Source organism: Eleutherodactylus coqui, chromosome 2 (genome assembly GCF_035609145.1).
Source record: "Eleutherodactylus coqui strain aEleCoq1 chromosome 2, aEleCoq1.hap1, whole genome shotgun sequence".
In the NCBI taxonomy this organism is placed as follows: domain Eukaryota; kingdom Metazoa; phylum Chordata; class Amphibia; order Anura; family Eleutherodactylidae; genus Eleutherodactylus; species Eleutherodactylus coqui.
The window spans coordinates 129,105,551-129,126,028 of NC_089838.1; the positions used below are offsets into that span (position 1 = coordinate 129,105,551).

At 40.5% G+C, this 20,478-nt stretch overlaps 1 protein-coding gene across 2 annotated transcripts; it reads right to left on the minus strand.

Annotated features, from left to right (window-relative positions):
- Positions 1-1,940: 1,940 nt before the first annotated feature.
- On the minus strand, positions 1,941-19,379 carry KERA (keratocan). Of its 2 annotated transcripts, none has more exons than XM_066589865.1 (3): positions 19,333-19,379; positions 17,001-17,890; positions 1,941-2,978 (listed from the first exon to the last, which is right to left on the minus strand). In XM_066589865.1, the coding sequence occupies exons 2-3, from the start codon at positions 17,881-17,883 to the stop codon at positions 2,809-2,811; spliced, it is 1,053 nt and encodes a 350-aa protein (XP_066445962.1). In that variant the 5' UTR covers positions 17,884-17,890; positions 19,333-19,379; the 3' UTR covers positions 1,941-2,808. The 2 variants fall into 2 exon arrangements, with proteins under 2 accessions (XP_066445962.1, XP_066445961.1); XM_066589864.1 differs by lacking the exon at positions 19,333-19,379 and adding an exon at positions 19,095-19,266.
- Positions 19,380-20,478: the final 1,099 nt, after the last annotated feature.

Consider the following 20,478-nt stretch of genomic DNA (forward strand, 5'->3'; position numbering starts at 1 on the left):
TTTTTTTTCCCTTTTTTATGCTAATATTAGAAAAAGCATAAAAAAGGGGTTTTTTACATTTTTTTTTTTTTACATTTTTCTTTTTTTTACACTTTTCTTTTCTTTTTTTTATACTATTTGAGTCCCTCTGAGGGACTTGCATCACTGTGCCTATGATCGCTGTCATAAGGCATGGCAAAGCTACTGCTCTGCCATGCCTTATCGCTTATACAGCGATTATAGGCACAGGCAATACAGGACGCCAGTGTCTGGCGTCCTGTTGCCATGGTGACAGGCCGGGCTCTCGCGATAACATCGCGAGTTCCGGCCGGAGACACACAGGGATCGCGATCCCTCTGTGAACTCTTTCCCTGCCGCGATCTACTTAGATCGCGGCAGGGAAGGGGTTAACAGCGGCGGGCGCATCTCCGATGCCCCCCCGCTGTTGCAGCGGGACGCCGGCTGTGACTGACAGCCGGCTCCCGCTGCGGGATAGCGCGGGATCTTATGTGATCCCGCGCTATCTCCAGGACGTACCAGGTACGTCATGTTGCGGGAAGTACCAGGCTGCCATGACGTACCAGGTACGTCCAGGAGCGGGAAGGGGTTAAGTGGATTGGCAGGAGAGTGCTTTTACTGAAACAATAAGATTTGCTTCCTCTTCTACAAACCTTGTTTTACAAGGAACTAGAATGGCACAAGACTTAAAAGTAGACCTATGCCAACAAACTATGACTACATTGAGCTTTCACCACTATGAAGGAGTTCTGTAATTTTGCCTCTGCCAAGACCAACAAAAGCTCCATTTTGGATTCTTGTGAGAACCCAACTTTGAACAGTCTAGACTTTAAATGCAGTAATGAACTCCAAAAGGCAGAAAAGTGACCTCTTACAAAGTGTTTCTAATAAAACAGGTGGGGCACAATAACCGTGTGATCCTTCAAAATTCTTAGTTTACCTGCAGGCACATGGGTTACCCAGTATGGGAATGACCATAATTAAGCAGACATAAAGCTTTGGAAACACTCTGGAGTTTAGCTGAATTTTCTTCATGATTCAATAAAGTTTAAAGGGGTTGTCCCGCGAAAGCAAGTGGGGTTAAGCACTTCTGTATGGCCATATTAATGCACTTTGTAATATACATCGTGCATTAAATATTGTCCATACAGAAGTTATACACTTACCCCCTTCGGTGTTGGCGTCCCCGTCTCCATGGCGCCGACCAAAGCCTTCTTCTGCCTGGATTAGACGCGCTTGCGCAGTCTGCCCTCTTCTGTCCTGCTCCGGCGTGCTCGCGCCGCATAGGTCTTCTGCGCATGCGCAGAAGACCTGTGCGGCATGAGCACGCCAGAGTGGCCCCTTCAGCGCAAGCGCGTCTAATCCAGGCAGAAGGAGGCTTCGGTCGGCGCCATGGAGACGGGGACGCCAACACTGGAGGGGGTAAGTGTATCACTTCTGTATGGCCAATATTTAATGCACGATGTATATTACAAAGTGCATTAATATGGCCATACAGAAGTGTATAACTCCACTTGCTTTCGCGGGACAACCCCTTTAAGTATTATTGCGTGACTCTGAAGAGCTGGATCATGCAGTCTTTTCTTCCTACCAAGCCTTCTTACCATAGGAATGAACATCACCTAGAAACTCTTTCCCTAAACATGAACAACTGAATAACTGGCAATCCTTTCTCTGTTCTGAACCTTGTTCTTAATCAATTAGTAGGACCACCTACTGGGCTCCTAATCATAGAAAGAGCAGGAATTAACATTTGTAATATTTAAGTTATACTGAGTGTTCTCCCACCAAACTAGATATCAATGTGCTCTTCCTGTTTTATATCATGCTCCCCAAAGATCAAACTGCATTTTCAATATAACGGGTTCCCATTTGATCTCATTGTTATGTACATTTTTGTACTATTACATAGCTTAAAATTAATAAAAAGAGAATCTAAACAGTTTATTGTCTTTTACTTTAATTTTTTTTACAGATTTACATTTGATTTGTCACCAATGACACAAATAAAACAAGGAGTAAAAGCGCATAACCATTCATCTAGTATTAAATTACCGTGGTGCATATTTCCCATGTACAGTACATCATGGTAAAACACCTAGTCACTCAAATCTATATTGCCTTAATACTAATGTCTGTATTTAATACATGATTATTGTAAAGATTGCCCTAAGGAAATATGGTTTTAAAATGTTAAAAGTTATCAATAAGATTACCATGGTTTAATCTAAAATAATGCGTAACATTACACCTGGAACAATATGGGCGTTACTCTTGGAACCCCATTGTTCATAGCATAATCTAAAAAAGCTCACCCTTTATTGGAAATACCTGGAACTAGTGATGAGGGAGCATACTCACTAAGGGCAATTGCTTGAGCGAGCATTGTCCTTAGCGAGTACCTGCCCGCTCGAGAGAAAAGGTTCGGGTGTCGGCGGTGGGCAGGGAGCGGCGGGGGAGACCGGGGAGGAACATAGGGGAGATCTCTCTCTCCCTCTCTCCCCCCTCGCTCCCCCTGCTCACTGCCGCAACTCACCTGTCACCCGCGCCGGCACCCGAACCTTTTCTCTCGAGGGGGCAGGAACTCACTAAGGGCAATGCTCGCTCGAGTAATTGCCCTTAGCGAGTATGCTCGCTCATCTCTACCTTAACATTTTGATCCAAAAAAGTTGATCCTTCAGCTGCTTTAGATGCGCTGATAATAGCCACCCCAATAAATTCATACAAAAATCCCTTGAAAGATGATTATGAACTTAAAATGACCTACATTAATGTTGTCAACTTGAATTTGTTTAATGCAGTTGTAGATAGTTATATAACAATGACCTGAAGAAGTCTAAAGCAAATTATCAGATCTAATGGTATTGGTGGCTGAATTTCATTTCCATCCAGACGCAGATAACGAAGACGGGGTCCATGTGGAAAATGTGGGTCCTGTTCATCTTTGACTTCATTAGGACACATCATGGTTCCAGTTATGTCTGAAAAACACAAGGCAGTTTAATAATTACATTGTATCTTCCAAAATATTATAGCTTCACTAAAAGAAGATGGCCAATATGCATAATATATGATGGGATTGAAATCTGTTACAGGAATCAATTTTAGATAAAGAACTGCATTCACAAAGATGTGGTCTTCCTGAGGGGTCTCACTGGATATATTTTGTATTTATTTGGGTTGTCTACTATAGAAACCACTAAGCCCCAATTTCTTTTTCTTGGGATAACTCTTATGTTAGGCCGGTGTCACATGGGCGTTAGTGCATTAGAGTGTACAGTACATGAATATGTGCATACCATGTTCTGCATTTGTTAACCCCTTAGTGATGGCCCCATTGCCTTTTTACATCCTAGCTAAGTGGACTTTAATCCTAGAGGATGTAAAGCATACATCCTCTTTGGATTAAAGCCCTCTTGGCTTAGGACGTGACAGCTCCATGCTGTTGGTGCCCTCAGGTAGCTGACAGCATGGAGCTGTCATCCCAGGCTGCAGGGACCCCCCACACCCCCGGCATTGTGATCGGTGTTATCAAATGGATAACGCCGATCACAATAAAGTGAAGAAAAAGTTTAAAAAAATGAAAGATTCAGCTGCCCTGATGGATCGGATCCATGAGGGAAGCTGAGATTACTCACCCTCCTTCTCAGTGGTGTCCTGCGGTGAACGGGTTCTCCGGGTTGCCGCTCTTCTGCGCATGCGCGCCAGATTAATAACGTCACGCACATGCGCAGAAAGACGGGAGCCCCAGCAAATGTAAAATCTCCTGGCTCCCAGCTCCTGAAGGTAGCCGTGAACCAGGAGATGTTTCCGGGCCCGTGATCGCCGCTATCCAATGGATAGCGGCGATCATGAAAAATTTTAAAAAGTTAAAAAAAAGTTCAAGTTTCACCTCTTCTCATGGGTCTTATCCATGGGGGAGGTGAAAATACTTACCCCAGGTCCTCCACGATTTCCCCATCTCCCGGGACCAGAAGTCCCCTTCTGCACATGCGCGCCCAATCTCATTCATCGAGCGCATGCACAGAGGGGGCCACGCCCCAGGAAATTTAAAATCCCTCTGTTCCTGGCTACCATGTGTAGCCAGGAGCAGAGAGATGTCACCGGGGACGGGATCACTGTTATCCAATAGATAAGAGTGATCATTTAAAGTTAAAAAAAGTGTAAAAAAGTGTAAAAAGTTTGAAAAAGTTTAAAAGAAAGTTTAAAAAACTTACGTTTCATCTCCCCTCACAGATCATATCCATGAGGGAGGATGAAATTACTTACCTAAGGCCCCCAGATGAATCCATGGGCCTTACCCCAGCTTCTGCGCACGCTCGATTCGCATGCGCAAAAGCTATGGATTGCCAGGGTAATTTAAATTATCCCTGCTCCTGGCTACAAAACTTAGCTGAGAGCCTGGAGATGTCACAGGGGGCCGCGGTATGCAGTTCCTGGTCACGTAATCGCCGATCATGTAAAAGTTAAAAAAAAGTTGAAGTTTTATCTTCCCTCACCAATGAGATTTTTTTAGGGGGGCCTTTATTGCAACTATAGATTTATGGGACGCTTATTTCCATGTCTCAATCCATTCTGAATCTCAACGATACCTCAGATTTGCTATACCTATGGAAAGAGAAATACATCTTTTTCAGTTCAAATGTCTACCTTTCATAACATATTCTGCTCCCTGTATCTTTATGAAGAAAATAGTGAGACTAGTTGTCATCTTAAGGAAAAAAATCAATTATAATGATGCTAAATTTTTATGACATCCTGAGTGTAGCGAAACCGAAGAGCAATGTCTGTCCAACCTCTGTTTGAAGACTTCCATTGAAAGAGAATTCACCCCTTTTTGTGGCAACCTGTTCCACTCATTGATCACCCTCATTGTCAAAAAGATTTTTTAAATATCTATTCTGTGTTCTTTCCCTTTTAAATTCATCCCATTGCTTCTAGTCTTTCCTCAGACTAATGAGAATAGGCCTGATCCCTCTGCACTGTGACGGCCCTTCAGATATTTGTAGGCAGCTATTAAGTGTCTTCTCAGACTTCTTTTTTGCAAGCTAAACATTCCCAGATCCTTTAACCATTCCAATTAGGACATAGATTGCAGACCGCTCACCATCCTGGTAACTGTTCTCTGAACTTGCACCATTTTGTTGATGTCTTTCTTAAATTGGGGTGCCCAGACCTGGAGACAGTATTCCTGATGAGGTCTGACTAAGGCCGAATTCACACAGTCGGGTTGGATTCCGATTGCGAAATCTCGCAGCGGAATCAGACCCTGTGCCCCGGCATTGACCCCCCCATACCTGTCATCTTGTCTTCCTTTTGCTCTGCAGATGTACTGCCTTGTGCGCTGCCGCACATGCGTAGTGCAGAGAGTCATGCTAGCGATGACGCGGATCCACTACGACAGACGGCTTCTATTGACTGCAATAGAAGCCATGTGTGCAAGGATCGCACTAAAATAGGACATGCAGCAATTTTCCCCGCAATTGATTTCATCTTGGAGGCATGGAAAAGCGGTTTTCATAGCTTGTCTATAGGCAGCATTTGCTGCAGGATCCGGAGGCAAACACTTGCTCCGGATCCTGGAGTGCAAATACGCCCGTGGGCATTCGGCCTGAGGAAGAGTAGTGGGGGATAATTGCCTCACGTGCTCAAGACTCTGCTTTTCTTAATACCAAACATTACAGGCTAGATGTTCGGGCAGAAGAAGACCTGGCTTTTGAATGCAAAGTCCTTTCTGAAGTTGTCATACCATAATATGGTTTTGTCTGTACTTCTCAGGTGGTGGTGTCATCGAGACAACTGGGGAAAGAGGAATTAGACTCACAGGTGATACAGTTTCCTATAAGTCTCCACGACAGCAATCACATATTCCCCTTTCTTTTTTTCTGCAAACATATGTATGTTGTAGATTTGGTTTCTACCCTTAGGTGTTCAATAAAAATCACTGAGGAGGGTGGAAAGAGGGTGGGGGTGCTTTAAATTTTTCTCTGTTTTTCCTGTCCTATCAGGAGGAGGTAATCTGAGGTGGTGCTTTTGTGGAGACTTTCTGGAAACCAGAATACTGGTGAGTTTAATTCCTCATTTAATAAAACTACCTTGATGCTGTAGTCTATATTGACTACAGCATATGAGGGGTTAAAAGAATGTGGGTTGTGGAGTCCATAAAAAAGTCTGATAATGGGTAGAAGAGTGATTAAATGAGCAAGTGCTCATCTTCTCAGTCCTTTTCTGTAGAAAAAGGAAAAAGTAAATGTGACATTCAGAGCGAGAGTATGCTCAATAATTGTTAAGGGAGGGATACTAACATGAACAAATGTTCCTGTCATCATTCTTCCTGGAATAATTTAAAGCCATGAAGGCAGATATATGAGGATATTTGACTCTCCTTTTCTCTCTAAAGCCTACCAGCACTCTAAAGCCCACTAGCACTCTCCTCCTTTACATAGTCTGAAGTCAAAGTTACAGGTACAGTATATGCAGCTCCAACTTCAACTTGCTACAACTCAAGTTGAATCATGGCTAGAGCTTCAATCCTGGTTTTGTTTTAAAGCCAAGACTCTGTAGGTGTGCTCTAGCTTCAGCTAGGTTCTCTAGTAATTCCTCTTTTCTGCAGTCATGTTGCACAACCTGTGCTCCTTCAAAATAGCAACACTCTTTTTAGTTGAACAAGCAAAATAATGAGTAGGGTGTTAAATATATAAATTAATTTATTACATGCAGAGTATTATGAATTTTTGAAGATTGCATATCTATTTATTAGTATGTAATAATAATAATCTTTATTTGTATAGCGCCAACATATTTTGCAGCGCTTACAAAGACAGGGGAAATACAGAAATACAAAAGTACAATTACACGGTTACATGTAGTAATCAGTTGATGGAAACAGTAGTGGTGAGGGTTCTGCTCCAATGAGCTTACATGGGAGTGGATGAGGTCAACAATAAGCGTTATTAGCGTGTCTATGGTGAGAAAAGAACAGATTCTTGCAATGTTCTTGAGGTGCAGCTGACATGTACATATGATTGGTGATACGACATATGGACTAGTCACTTAATATTGTATAGTGAGAATATTTTTTACACTCAATTCTTTGATATATTATATAATTAATACAATAATATATTAAATTCAGAGGGAATTTATGTGCATTAGCACTGTTTCACGTTTCTTAAAAATGCTGCAATGGAGGAATTGAAATGTTGCCTTGCAAGCATAGATGAAGAATGGTGGAATAATGGTACAATTTCACAGTAATCCTTGGTGTGTTGCTTTTTCTAATGCGCTTATTGATTGGATTAGCTACCTTGAAGTCAAGTCTTTGGAAGAATTTGCACTCACATTGCAACTCTTCAAGATACTGTGCTACTGCGTTCATTTGAGTTACTGTTTACAAGGATCTGGTATTGATTATGTACTGTAATGTACAACAAGAGAGACAGAATGTTAGGAAAAATAATTTAGAAGTACAATCTTTTTAGTGCAATTACCTGTTTATTAAAAGACTTTATAAAGGTGATACTATTGATTCTGTATAACTGCTGTCACATCTCAGTCAGTTAATTTTTTGCCGGCACACCTAGAGTCTGTAGGTTCTATCCTGACTAGCCAGGGTTAACAGCTCCTGTGGTTACTAGTCCTGGTTAATTAGTCCTGCTAGTGTCTGAGAGGTGTGGCTGGTGATTGACATTTCTGTCAGCCAATTGGCTTCTCCCTCCTCTCTATAAGATCCAGCTCTTGCTGCCTGGGAGTTGCTGATTAATTTTCAGTGATCCCTGAGCAGTCAGCCTGCTCAGAGCTGCTGTGTGTCTAGCTCAGGTGCTTTGGTTTGTTCTTGGTTTGTGTACATTGTTTGTCTATACTTGTTCTGTTTTTCCTGTCAATTGTATGCTTCCTTTATCGTTCTGATATTGTTGTATATGTTGACCTCTGCAGGGCTTCCTATAGGGACAGTCTGGGCCCAGGAAGAAGGCAGTGGGGCCGCCTTTATCGAGGTGATTACTCTGCTTGCAGGCAGGGACCCTTCATCTCCCTGTTAGTTTAGCGACAGGCTTCCCCCTTCCTGGAGTTTTCCTCTTTGTCCGACTGTGCACGGTGAACTACAACTTCATTCAGTGTGATCATACCCTATGCCTGTGCTGAGTGTGTGCTCTGTGCCACACGGTTGAGATATAAAGGCCTTTACTTTTCTGCAGAGGTGCTCTCTGCCCATTCTGCATCTAGCCACCTGTACTAGCTAGTTCCCACATCCGTCTTGGCTGCCCCCGTACCCTGTTCTTGTTGGCAGTCCAGGACGAATGTGACAACTGCTCCTGTAATGCCACAGATTTTTTTTCACTCCTTGGCTGTCCTCATTTTTTTAATACATCCAATTATTATTTCTCCCACTTTAAAGTTTTTAGCTTATTTTTGATAGAAAGACTTTGCATACTAAGTTATATTAAGTTATGACTGAATGATTATGTACAATATTTGAAATTTATGACCAGCACAAGTCACATAACCCATCTAAATTCTAAACCAGTAGACCTTATACATGTTTAATTAGGTCTGGAGCAGTTATGATCCATTTTAAACAGTTTACATTTCCTGTGCTATTTTGGAAAACTACATGCAACATTTTTTTTATTCTGTTAGCTCTCTTTGAACAGGTGGATCTTATCTTAGAGAAAGTATGAATAACAGCCTGGAAGGCATGAGTAATCCCACAGAACTTCTCTAGTTCAGCCTTGTCAGACATGAAAAGATATAGAAAAAATCTAATGTTTCTGTCTGCACCTAACAAAGGTTATTGCTGAAGGGCTACTGGAGATTTCTTCTACTTCCCCTAAGGTATGTTTGCAGTTGTCTCTGTTAAAGACTTGTTGAAAGGTGTAAATTATAACAAAACATAAAACCTTTTATATTGCAGGAATGCAAAGAAATACTTAAAAACACAATATGTTAAGAAGAATGAGTCCATAAACAAATGTATGTTTGCCTGTGAATTAAACTAAAAAAATGACAACAAAGAGCAAGCTTTCAAGACTACTTAGGTCTATTCATCAGGCATGGTTTTAGACAATATTTGAAGATATCGAGGTCAAGAAGTGATATAGAGCATTCCTATCAATATGAGAAGGGAAGAAAACATCTATAGCAGTGAATACTTGGAGTAGTTCATAGATAAAGAATATGAATGTTTTATTGTCCTATGGTTGAGATTTGGCCCATGCTTGTGATGTCCCACGAGGCCTGAGCAACACATCCCTTAACTAATTTAAGACCAAGCACTGTAAATGTACAGCACTTAGTCCCAGGCTTTAAACCCAGCCGTACGGCTGGGGATTAAAGCCTCCTGCTTCTGTAATAAATCAGAAGCAGGATGGGTTGTCAGCTGTTAGTCACAGCTGATAACCCAGAGGTGGAGGGAGAAGTGGGTTTTAACCCTTTCTGCCTCCTCCTTTCCTCAGTACACATTGCTCAATCCGCGATATGTACTCAGTGGTCACGTGATCGCCAGGTCTTCCATGCTACAGCAGAGCTGCAGGGTCGTACTAGACCCTGATCAGTTCTGCAAGCGACTCTGCCAGTGCCAGTCACTACAGAAGATGTTTTCTCCTATGGATGCCCCATCTACAGTGGTAAAGTATCAAATTTAAAAAAAAACAAAAAACATGTGAATGTCCCCCAGAGGTCTTATATGACATCATGGGGGAAATAGATAGTAAACACACAATTACATACATAAATTAAACAAAATTACAGAATAATACAACAATATATACATAAGAAAGAAAATAACCCAAAGCCGACACCAACCAAAACTGTTGCTATATGCGCCCTGCAATCCCAAACCATACATATTATAAATTGAAACATACAAAACAAAATGAAGAACCTATTTGCATACTTTATTTTAGCGTAAATATACTAATTTAAAAAAAAAACTAGAAATGTTAAAAAAGAAATTTAAACTTTTTACCCAAAAAATAAAACTAAAAACCAGAAAAAAAGTATTAAATTTTTTTTTAAAATAGCCCTATATGTCATTGAAAGAAAAGGCAGCAAAAATATTTCTGGTAACTAAAGGAAAAAAAATATGGCAGTAAAACCATCACATGGCTAAAATCCCTAAAAAGTGTCTGGTCCTTAAGGTACATAACAGCCTGGTCTTTAAGGGGTTAAGTGATGTCGAATGACATTAATTCATTAATGTAAATGTGTGATAGAATAATTCCTCCACCTATAAAATGGTGCTATTCTATGAGTCAATATCCAGCATTGGGCCTTGGAACATAAATAGGAATGTAAGCCAAACTAGAATACCCATGATGAGACAGCTGTTTCAAGGTTCTTGCCTCTCATCAGTGCACAGTAGGGTTTTGGTTGGCTAGATAAGAGACCATCAATGTGAGTCTAGGGGTAATTTTTCTGTTTATGGAGAACAGCACATGAGACAGCACCATAAAGGTGTAGGGCATCTTATAAGCCATGCAATGCTACCTGGAAAAAAGATATACAAAGGAGTGATGGAATTATGTCTCCATCAGCTTTTTGCTGCGGAATACCGCATGTCCCCCAGACTATAAATCCATTCAACTCATTAATTCCGCTTTTGAGTAGATTCATACCAGCATGAAGGCCACTACAAAATAATAGTTAAAAAGCACCAATTATAGATATATACAGCTATCAAATAAACCAAAGGTACAAGACTCAAGAAATACCATGTATAAGATACAAAATATATTGTGCATTATCTAGAACAAAGCTGGAAACATACATATAAGATGTTAAAAACCATAAAAGCTACAAATATGATGGGTTACGCAGCACCTCTCTACATAAGGCCGAATGCACACGGCTGGGTCGGATTCCACATGTGGGATCCCACAGCAGAATCTGACTCGGTGCCCGCCTGGTGACCCCTGCGTACCTGTCCGAATTTCTTCTTATCTGTATGCGGATGTACCAGCCGGCACGCCAGCGCACATGTGCAGTACAGAAAATGCCATGCTGTCGCTAGGCAATGACGCAGATTCCGCAGCCTGTCTACCCAGAAACTTCTTGAAAACATATACAGTTCTCCTGATTTGTAGTAGCCCAGTAGGCTATTCAGTGAGAAAAAGTATAGACACGGCTTGATGTTGAAACAGTTCATTGAATAATTTTCAAAAGACTGACTCCAGGGTATTGTATGTTTATCAAACCTACCCGTAAAGGGTTCTGCCATGATTGCAAGTTATTCTGTGGATAGGGAATAACAAGCAGATCAATGGAGATCTGACTGCTGGGACCCCACCGATCTCAAGAACAGGGCCCTGGCATGTCTGGCAGTGTGGGCAGCAGCAGTTATACATGCACACTGCCGCTCCAGTCACTTCAATTGGGACGACTGGAGATGGCCAAGTTCAAGTGCTCAGTTTTCTCTACTATTCACACTTCAGGATATGCATGGGCCCCTTTTCTCACGATTATAGGCATCCTAGCAGTCAGACTCCACTAATTTGCAAGTTGCCTCATATCCTGTGGACAGTGTAAGGTGGTTATAGGGCATGTTATATGTATTTAAATCCAGTATTTGTTTGCTTCTAGTATTTAGCCTAGTCTTGGGATTTTTTTATGCTTCTAGTGTTTTGTTTCTAGCCTAGTTTTGTTGCTTGTTAATATAAGCTACTACTATGGTTTTCTAGTCCAGTCCTTACTTCTACCCTTGTAGTCTTTTTGCATCTGTCCTGTCTATGTGCTTTTGTTCAGTTCTACTTAGTTTCTTGTCTTTGGGTCCCAGTGCTCTTTCATAGCTTGCCTGGGACAGCATTTTAGATAGAGCCTCTAGTAATAATATCTGAGAGTTACTCATTGACAGTGGTGTCTGGGATTAAGGTCAGTGTTAAAGATAGATTAGGGAAAGACTTATAGAGAGGTAGTGTTAGTCAGGCCGCTATTTCTGTTTTCATCTACTACATGCTGCATTATTTGACCATCATCGTGTGTGCCATTTTCAGATTACTATCAACCTCCTGATTCCTGTAATATATTGATGATATCTAGAGATGAGCGAGCATACGCGCTAAGGGCAATTGCTCAAGCGAGCATTGCCCTTAGCGAGTACCTGCCCGCTCAAGAGAAATGGTTCGGCTGCTGGCACGGGTGAGAGGTGAGTTGCGGCAGTGAGCAGGGGGAGCGGGGGGTCTCCCCGCTCTCCCCCGCCACTCCCTGCCCGCCGCCGGCAGCCGAACCTTTTTTTCCGAGCGGGCAGGTACTCGCTAAGGGCAATGCTCGCTTGAGCAATTGCCCTTAGCGAGTATGCTCGCTCATCACTAATGATATCCTATTTTTGCATTATCTACTAGTGTGGATATGTCCTTCCTATATGTGTTCATTGGACTGTCTGGTTGTTACTCAGTTTGCTCTACTGTAAGTCTTGTGGTTAAGTGTTACATAGTGGATTTTCTGACTCTTTCTATTCAGAGCGTGGTATGGCAGATTATATTGAGTTTGACTTTTTCTTGTTTGTGGAAACAGACTCTATTACATGATCTGGTATTTGACATATATTTCTGTGACTGCAAGGACATACATCATACGCTTCTTACTGTTTAGTCTAGATGCAGCTAGTTTCAGTCAATATGTAAACAATCCTTAAAATATGGTGTAGGCATAAGAAGGAGATTTAGGCCTCCTGCACACGGGTGGGTCGGACCCCGCATGCTGGATCACTGCAGTGGAATTCGACCTGATGCCTGGCTAGTGACCCCTGCGTACCTGTTCGACGTCTTCTGTGAGTGCTGCGGATTTCCCCTCCTGCACTCCGCCCTGCATGCGCAGTAGCCGCCGGCGCTGGGGAGGTGATGTGCATCCCGCTGGCGCTGAGGGGGGTGACGCGTATCCTGCCGGCGCTGGGGGTGATGGCTTCCATTGACTTCAATGGAAGCCAGCTGCGCGTAACCCGCCCAAAATTGCAGCATGCTGAGATTTATTCTCCACGAGCAGAAAATCAAAATCGATTTCCACTCGTGGAGATGAAATGGTGGTTTGTCATTGAATGCTATGGGTGGTATTTGATGTGGAGTTCAGAGGTGGACACCCGCTGCGGACTCCGCAATGCATATACGTCCGTGTGCATGAGGCCTAATTGGATTGATTCTTATTACTGGGATATGTAGTGATCTTTTCTGTAAGGAAATTATAAGATAGCCTTGGTGTTTTGTTATTAAGGCCCACACCAGACTTGATGTGTTGTCTTCTAGCCTCCTTCTGCAGTTGTTCTGGTACTACTGGCATCTTGGTGTTGAAGTTTTTAGACTTCAGACCAAGTGGCTCCTCCAGGAGGCAAGCTAAGTATCTGGTACACTTTAACAACTTTGTATTTATCGCTTTACATTGTTCTACTAAGCTTTTATCTTATTTTTTATTATTCTACACTAATATACTTTTGAGCGTTTACATCAATTGTATTATTTTAAACTATTATACTATTAGGGTGCCCACCCACTAGCGTTTTTTTACTGCGAAATTCGCAGCGGTTTTTTTTTTCTGCAGGGGTCTTTGGGCTATGGGACATGCAAAGCTAAAATCGCGATAGCGCGATATCGCGGTAAATCGCGATTTTGCGCGATCGCGATTTTTACATTACAAGTCCCATAGACCCCCTGCAGAAAAAAAAAAACCTGCGAATTTCGCAGTGAAAAAAAACGCCAGTGGGTGGGCACCCTTATACTGCAATTAGTCTCTCATTTATCTTATCATTTATTTGACTTGAAGCATTGATCAGTTCCTTAGGATTGCTAGATCCCCATGCAGTGTCACTGAATCTGAGTACTGGGAGACAGCATTAGTACTCAGGAAAGGTAACTGCCACAGGTGAATTCCAGTTCTGCGCTCTAGTGTCCAGCCAGCATTGTTACAGTAAGTTACTTCTGCATCACAAATGAAATAAGTGTATTTTTTATTTGGAAATCTGCTATTGCTGTGTCACAAAAGGCAGAACCCCTTAATAATAGGCACACTGATTATTGCCATGTCTCAGAAAGAAAAAAGGAATTTTAAATTTACAGAGTAGTGTAGCTACAGCTTTTATAATGCATTTTGATGCAGGTAATAGTATATGACTGGCTGGAAATCTGGCAATAGAGTCCATTCTGCCATTGTCTTCTGCTTAATAGCAGGATGAAAATCTAGATTCCAGACCAAGAGATAAGATAGAAAAGTTAAAATGCTCGTCTTGTCAGCAACTCAAAAATTATGTTTACAGTACCTACTGTGTGTGTGTGTGGGGGGGGGGGGGGGTGATTGCCTGCTATTTATTAACCTCAGCACTTACTATTTGGCTGCTTCATTAGAGAAGAGTTGTGATATGTGACTATAGGGTGTCTGTGATAGTCTGAGACCCCCCCCCCCCCCCACACACACACATCTAATCATTGGTTCAGGCTGCTGCTTCCTCTGCAGCTCTGCATCCTCTGATTGGCTGCTGTGTATAAACACAAGCCTATCATAGGCTCACCAAAAAGTCAGTGCATGGGGACTTTATTTCTAGTATAACAAGAGCAGAATGATTATAAAGCACAGGTTACCATATAGCCTGTAAGTAAAAGATTATTAAAAACTGTTGCACATATACTGTAGTAAAACAAATTAACTTTATTAACATGAAACTTGCAGGGAAGTTATATTATTGCCTACGGCACAAAGCCACTGTGCCCAGACTTCTAGCTGTCCTTAACATGAGGCAAAGATTCAGTTTGCTGCCCTAGCTCTGGTTCCTCTCCTCTGTAATTGTAGCCTGGCTTAGGTATTGGATTAAATTATTTGTAGCATGACCTAAAGGGGTTCTGTCCTTGAAGAAAAAAAATCTACACTTACCTATTCCTCCGCAGGCAGTCTACTTACTGCATCTTCTCCCCGCCGATCTTCTCCTGTCTCCTGAACTCCCAAGGGAGCGTGTGCGGGGGGAAAGGTCACCTCACCTCCAGCTAGCTAATTCTTCTGCTTCCTGGGATGAAGAGTCCATTCACAGGCAGTCTCTTTCCTGCCTGGCAATGTATGCTACATCAGTAGTCCACAGCCAAGCAGGGAGTGCTAAGCTATTGAAAAGACTGTCTCTACAATAGATCAGCATTCCTTCCTAGCTAGTGAATGCTACGGCACAGGAACGTAACCTGCAGGAAGAACAATGCAAGGAATGCAAGCTTCATAACAAGCTGGCCCAGCTTGAGGTGAGGTGACCTGGGGCACTAGATCAGAAAGGAGAAGATGTGGTAAGGAGTCTGCCTGGAAAGGAAGAGGTGAGTATAGATTTTTTTTTATGACATAACCCCTTTAAAGTGCACTCCTACAAGAGATATAGCACAGTGGGTATAATGCATTTATTTAATCTTTATATAGCATCCTCAAATATGTTTTACTCATGAAAATAAAAAAAATCATGTAATATTGGAAGCTAGGCTATATTAACCTTTCCTATTTCATTTGGAGTGATAGATAGGCATGTGTAGTACACCTGCTGAGCAGTAAGGAAACCTGAGACATCATGATAACTCAAGTTTAGGGGTATGTCCAGCTTTAAATCACATATATTTCACCTGGCTTTTAATTCATATAAATCATTGCTAACTAGTAGACAGGCATGATTAGATTACTGGCAATAGGGTATAAATTCTGTATGTTTCCTACATTCCCATGCTAATTCATACTGTATTACAGCTACCATAGATGATATATACATGTCCTGGCCTTCAACAATGCAAGATCTTTTAACCTCCCTCGGGACCCTTCAGGCATCAGAGCCTGGATTCAACAGAAACGTCTGTACCCTCTATAGTTAAACTCCAGCCTCCCAGCATGGGACATCTATTGGGGTGGCAGTAAGCTTCATCTGCTACATTCAAATTCAACTGTATGTGCTATGAATTGTGAATGCCATTGTTGTCTTACTGGATGAATAAGGATTTATTGCTCTACTCAGAATAAGAATATCAGTGTTATTATATGGATGTAGGAAACATTAGCTTGACACATGAAACTGTTAAATACATTATTAATGAAAACTTTAAATAGACAATTAACACAACAAAAGTTATTGAAGAAGTCCTGTTAAAGTTTGGGGCAACTGTGCAGATAATGTGTTAAGCGTCAAGTTAATGTTTGTTACATTTGTTACCTCAGAAGTTCTTGATAATTATTAGTGTTAAGTGAACTGAAACATTCAAACTATGCTAAAGGTTCAGTGCAAACCTGACATTTAGGCGGTTCATATTGCCGCAACCCACTAAAGTAATTTTCCTCCAACTCCTCCTTGTTCCTTAGTGGTTTGCACCGTTGCCTTGCAGTGCTGGGGTCTTAGTTATAAATCTGACCAAGGACAGCATCTGCACGGAGTTTGTATGTTGTGTTTCTCCTTTCTGTTTTCCTTCACTTCCAGAAGAATTAGAAGGAGAAAAAAGGCAGAAGAAGCATGGTGGCTCAGGGGATAGCACTGTTGCTTTTAGTGCTGAGACCCCAAGTTCAAATCTGACCAAAGAGATGTTGCTACTTGGTCAGATTTGAACCTAGGATTGCTGTGCTAACCACAGAGGTGGAAGAGGAACTGTATGGCTCTTAGACAATGTTGTACAGCAGTTTTATGGGTACTGGTGAAGTTCCGAGTTCAGTTCAAACTAATTCGGACAGAATTGAAATTCGGCGAACCAGCCAAACCAAATTTTTCAAAAATTCATTCATCCCTGTCTGTTAATTCATTAATTCATTTGATTCATTTACTAATCTGCAAGTCTAAAAAGTAAAATTATATGATATGAGATACAAAACCATTTGTAGAATGATAATATGCAACTGCAGCAAACAGAACTACAATATCTATAATGGTGAACTTTAATATCTTGCCTCACTTACTGGCTTAAAGCATTGCACCTGTTTCCATACAAATATCCACTAGACCTAATGTCGATTTCCTTAGCATCTGATACTATTAAAAATTCATCCTCAACTTTTCATTACCATACAGTAAAAAGCCTACTTACTTTGAATCTTGTTATGATCAAGATAAAGATGCTCCAGATGGCCATTAACAATGGGTAGAGTTGTTAGCTCATTGTGCGATAACTGCAAGTCTAGGATGGAAGTTACATTGAATACATTTTCTGGTATGCCCGTGTCAGATAGCTTGTTGTAGTTTAGCCTAATGAAAGAGATTTTCCCTATGTTATTAAAGTAGTCATTAGGTATTGACTCAATGTCATTGTTATCTAAATACAATTGCACAGTAGTAGAAGGAAGGCCTGTTGGCATTTTCTTGAGGGCATTTTTGGCCACATTGAGCTGCACCAGATTTTTAAGACCCGCAAAAGCATCAGCTTGAAAGGAACCATCTGAGAGCTTGTTCTGGTGTAAATCCAGTAACGTGAGGTTTTCTAAGTTGCTAAAAACACCTTCAGGAATCTTTGAGATTTTATTATTTGCTAAACGAAGTTGTTCCAGGCTATCTGGTAACTGTGTAGGCACTTCTTCTAAATCATTGTCCTCGAGTAATAGATAAACTAAATTCTTCATAGCGCCAAAGAAGTTCTTTTCAATATTTTGACTTGTGATTTTATTTTTGTTTAAATTGATCCACCTAAGTCCTGTAGCGTTAGAAAACGACTTTTCATTAAGTGTCTCTATTTCATTATTTTGCAGGTACAAGTACCAAATTCTTGATGGGATGGGAGGAACTTCTTTCAAATCCTTGTTTTCACAATATAAAGCACGTGGAAAGTTAGGAGGACAAGTGCACTGTTTTGGGCAGTCATTGGAAAGCAAATAAGAAGGTTCCAAATCAAAATAGTCAAAAACTTGACTTTCATCAGTAAAGATGAAAGTGGTCACAAAAAGTATGAAAGTGCTACCAATGATATGTGTGTCCATTGTTGACCTTAAAAAAAAGATAATGAATAATATTATTTACATTCTTACAGTGGCAGTCTTCAGCTCTATGATATAACAACATTTCCAGCCTGCAAACTAAGTTTCCATTCTGAAGTCATCATTTGATTTGGTAATGCATGTGGGCCTTGGTTTATATGTCTGTCACATTGCCCTGTAAACTGTACAGTGCATTGTGAACATTAAGCAAGAGGACCAGATGTTTTAGCCTTTACATCACAGTCAGCTCATGCTAGAGTGAACTCACTACATCATCTAATTTCATCTTTTCACAGTCCCTATCGGCTTACAATACAAAGATCCTTATTGTTTTAGATTTCCATGAATTTGTGTGAGGTGTGGGTAGTGGAATTAGCCTAATGGGAACATAGTCAACACAGATTAACTTGTTTAAATCAGGTATGATTTCTCCAGTGTATTCATATGTTATGACTTTCCATTCTCCAATATGAAAATTTCAATAATTATGTTCTTCTCTAGTATAAAGGATCAAAGGGCACTCAAACAGATGTTTCTGGTGTATGTCTCTAAAACCTGGAAAAGACTATGAGAATCCTTACCCTCCAGCTATGTAAATATCCTTAGACAAACAATCACTTTAATCATATCTCAGAACATGTTGTTCCACTTAAACTGTAATTGTTAATAAAGTAATACTTACATTTTATGGATAAAATACATTACGTTTCTTCAATTTTTCTATCTCTATCTATCTATCTATCTATCTATCATCTATCTATCATCTGTCTATCTTATATCTATCTGTCTATTTCAGGCAAATATTACATAACGTTAGATATTTAAGAAAACAAACAAAATAAAAAGAAACCTACCGTGTTATCTAAACATGTTAATGAAATGTAGCAAACTTTATAAATTACTTTAGCTTCCAGACTCAATATCCTGTTCTTATTTTGTAAATAGAGCTCAGTCTGATATATAATAAGTGTATCTGCTGTTATATAAATGATACACTCCTATTAACTTTTAGCATCTCACCAAATCACTCAAACAACCTGTGTCACGTGAATGAGCGCTTACATATCATTTTACATTACAAACATTTCCAAACCTGGACTATCTCCAAATACAACTATATATAAAATGTACAAAAATCTGTTACCATGCTTAAGATAATTGGGGTTGCAATTTCAAATCTTATTGTATTGGTTAGAATATTGTGAAAGATTTACCTTCTATTTGTGGCAAGTAGATGTCCTTCCTTACACTATCTGCTGCCTCTGAGGAATCACCTTAAAGTGGAAACTCTTGGCTACTAGCAGAATGTTTCTGATCCCGTCCTTTGAGGTTTAACTGCCTCTTACATCACCTCTACTCTTGTTACACTCATAAGCAACGTCTTTAGTTACTAGTATAATATAATCAGAGCTGATAGCCATTCTGCCTAATCAGCTGATGTTTTAGGCTTACCTCTTATTTCCTGACTGTTCAGTAGCTTTGTGTCGCTCCCTGGTCAGACTATGACAAAAGTAAAATGCCTAAGTTTATGAATGCTGACTGCCTAATATATATGCATCAGTGACTACAACAGTTAACCCATAAAGCTGCCTTAGACTTTTCAGCACCTAGGAGGACATGCTGGGCTCTTAAATAAATTGCTGCAGGGAAACTTTACTTATCTGTTTGATTTTGCAGAAAATGTCACAATCTTGAGCCTGTCACTATATTATATTATTTGTAAGGTATAATAAATTTCTAGATAGCAAATATACAAAAATACTTCATACGAAGTGTGTAAAAATACACTGTGCTAGACAGACAATACATTGAATGCTAACAAAAGGGTTTGATTTTTTTAATTTAAATCCCAATTATAGGCAAAAACCATCTAACTAATCTAGTGACACAAACTTATGCGAACTGAATATACGCAGTGAAGAGAGATAAAGTAAGTGAACCTTTGAACTTAATAACCTGTAGATACTCTTTATCATCATTTACCCCACCAAATGTGTCCTGTACCTGCAAACAAGACTTGCACAATGTTGAGGAGGCATTTTGGACCATCTCTCCCTGCAAATGTATTTCAGTTCATCAAAAAGTCTTCAAAAAAGTCTTGTGTGCACAGCTCTCTTCAGGCCATAACCTCTCCATAGGGTTAAGGTCAGAACTGTGATTCGGCCATTCCAAAACACAAATCTTCTTCAACCATTCTTCAGTTGATTTACTTGTATGCTTTGGCCATTGTCTTGTTGTATTACCCAACATCTCTTCACTTTGAGCTCATGGACTGCTGCCCTTACGTTGTCCTGTAAAATGTATTGCTAGCACAGAAAATGTCTTGATACACCTTTGAATTGTTTCCTCAAGGATCGCAAGGTGTCCAAGCCTTGAGGCAGAAAAGCATCCCTTAGCCATGATATTCCCTCCACCAGGCTTCGCAGTTGGAATGAGAGGTTTTGTTGTTGGTTGTGCAGTGTTCTTTTTAATATCAAACATAGCTTTGTACATTTATTCTAGAAGGGTCCACTTTTGTGTCCTCTACTTCTAGAATATTTTGTCATTGCTGAATTTTATGTTCAAAAGATTTTTATTGAAACTTTCAGGGTAATACAG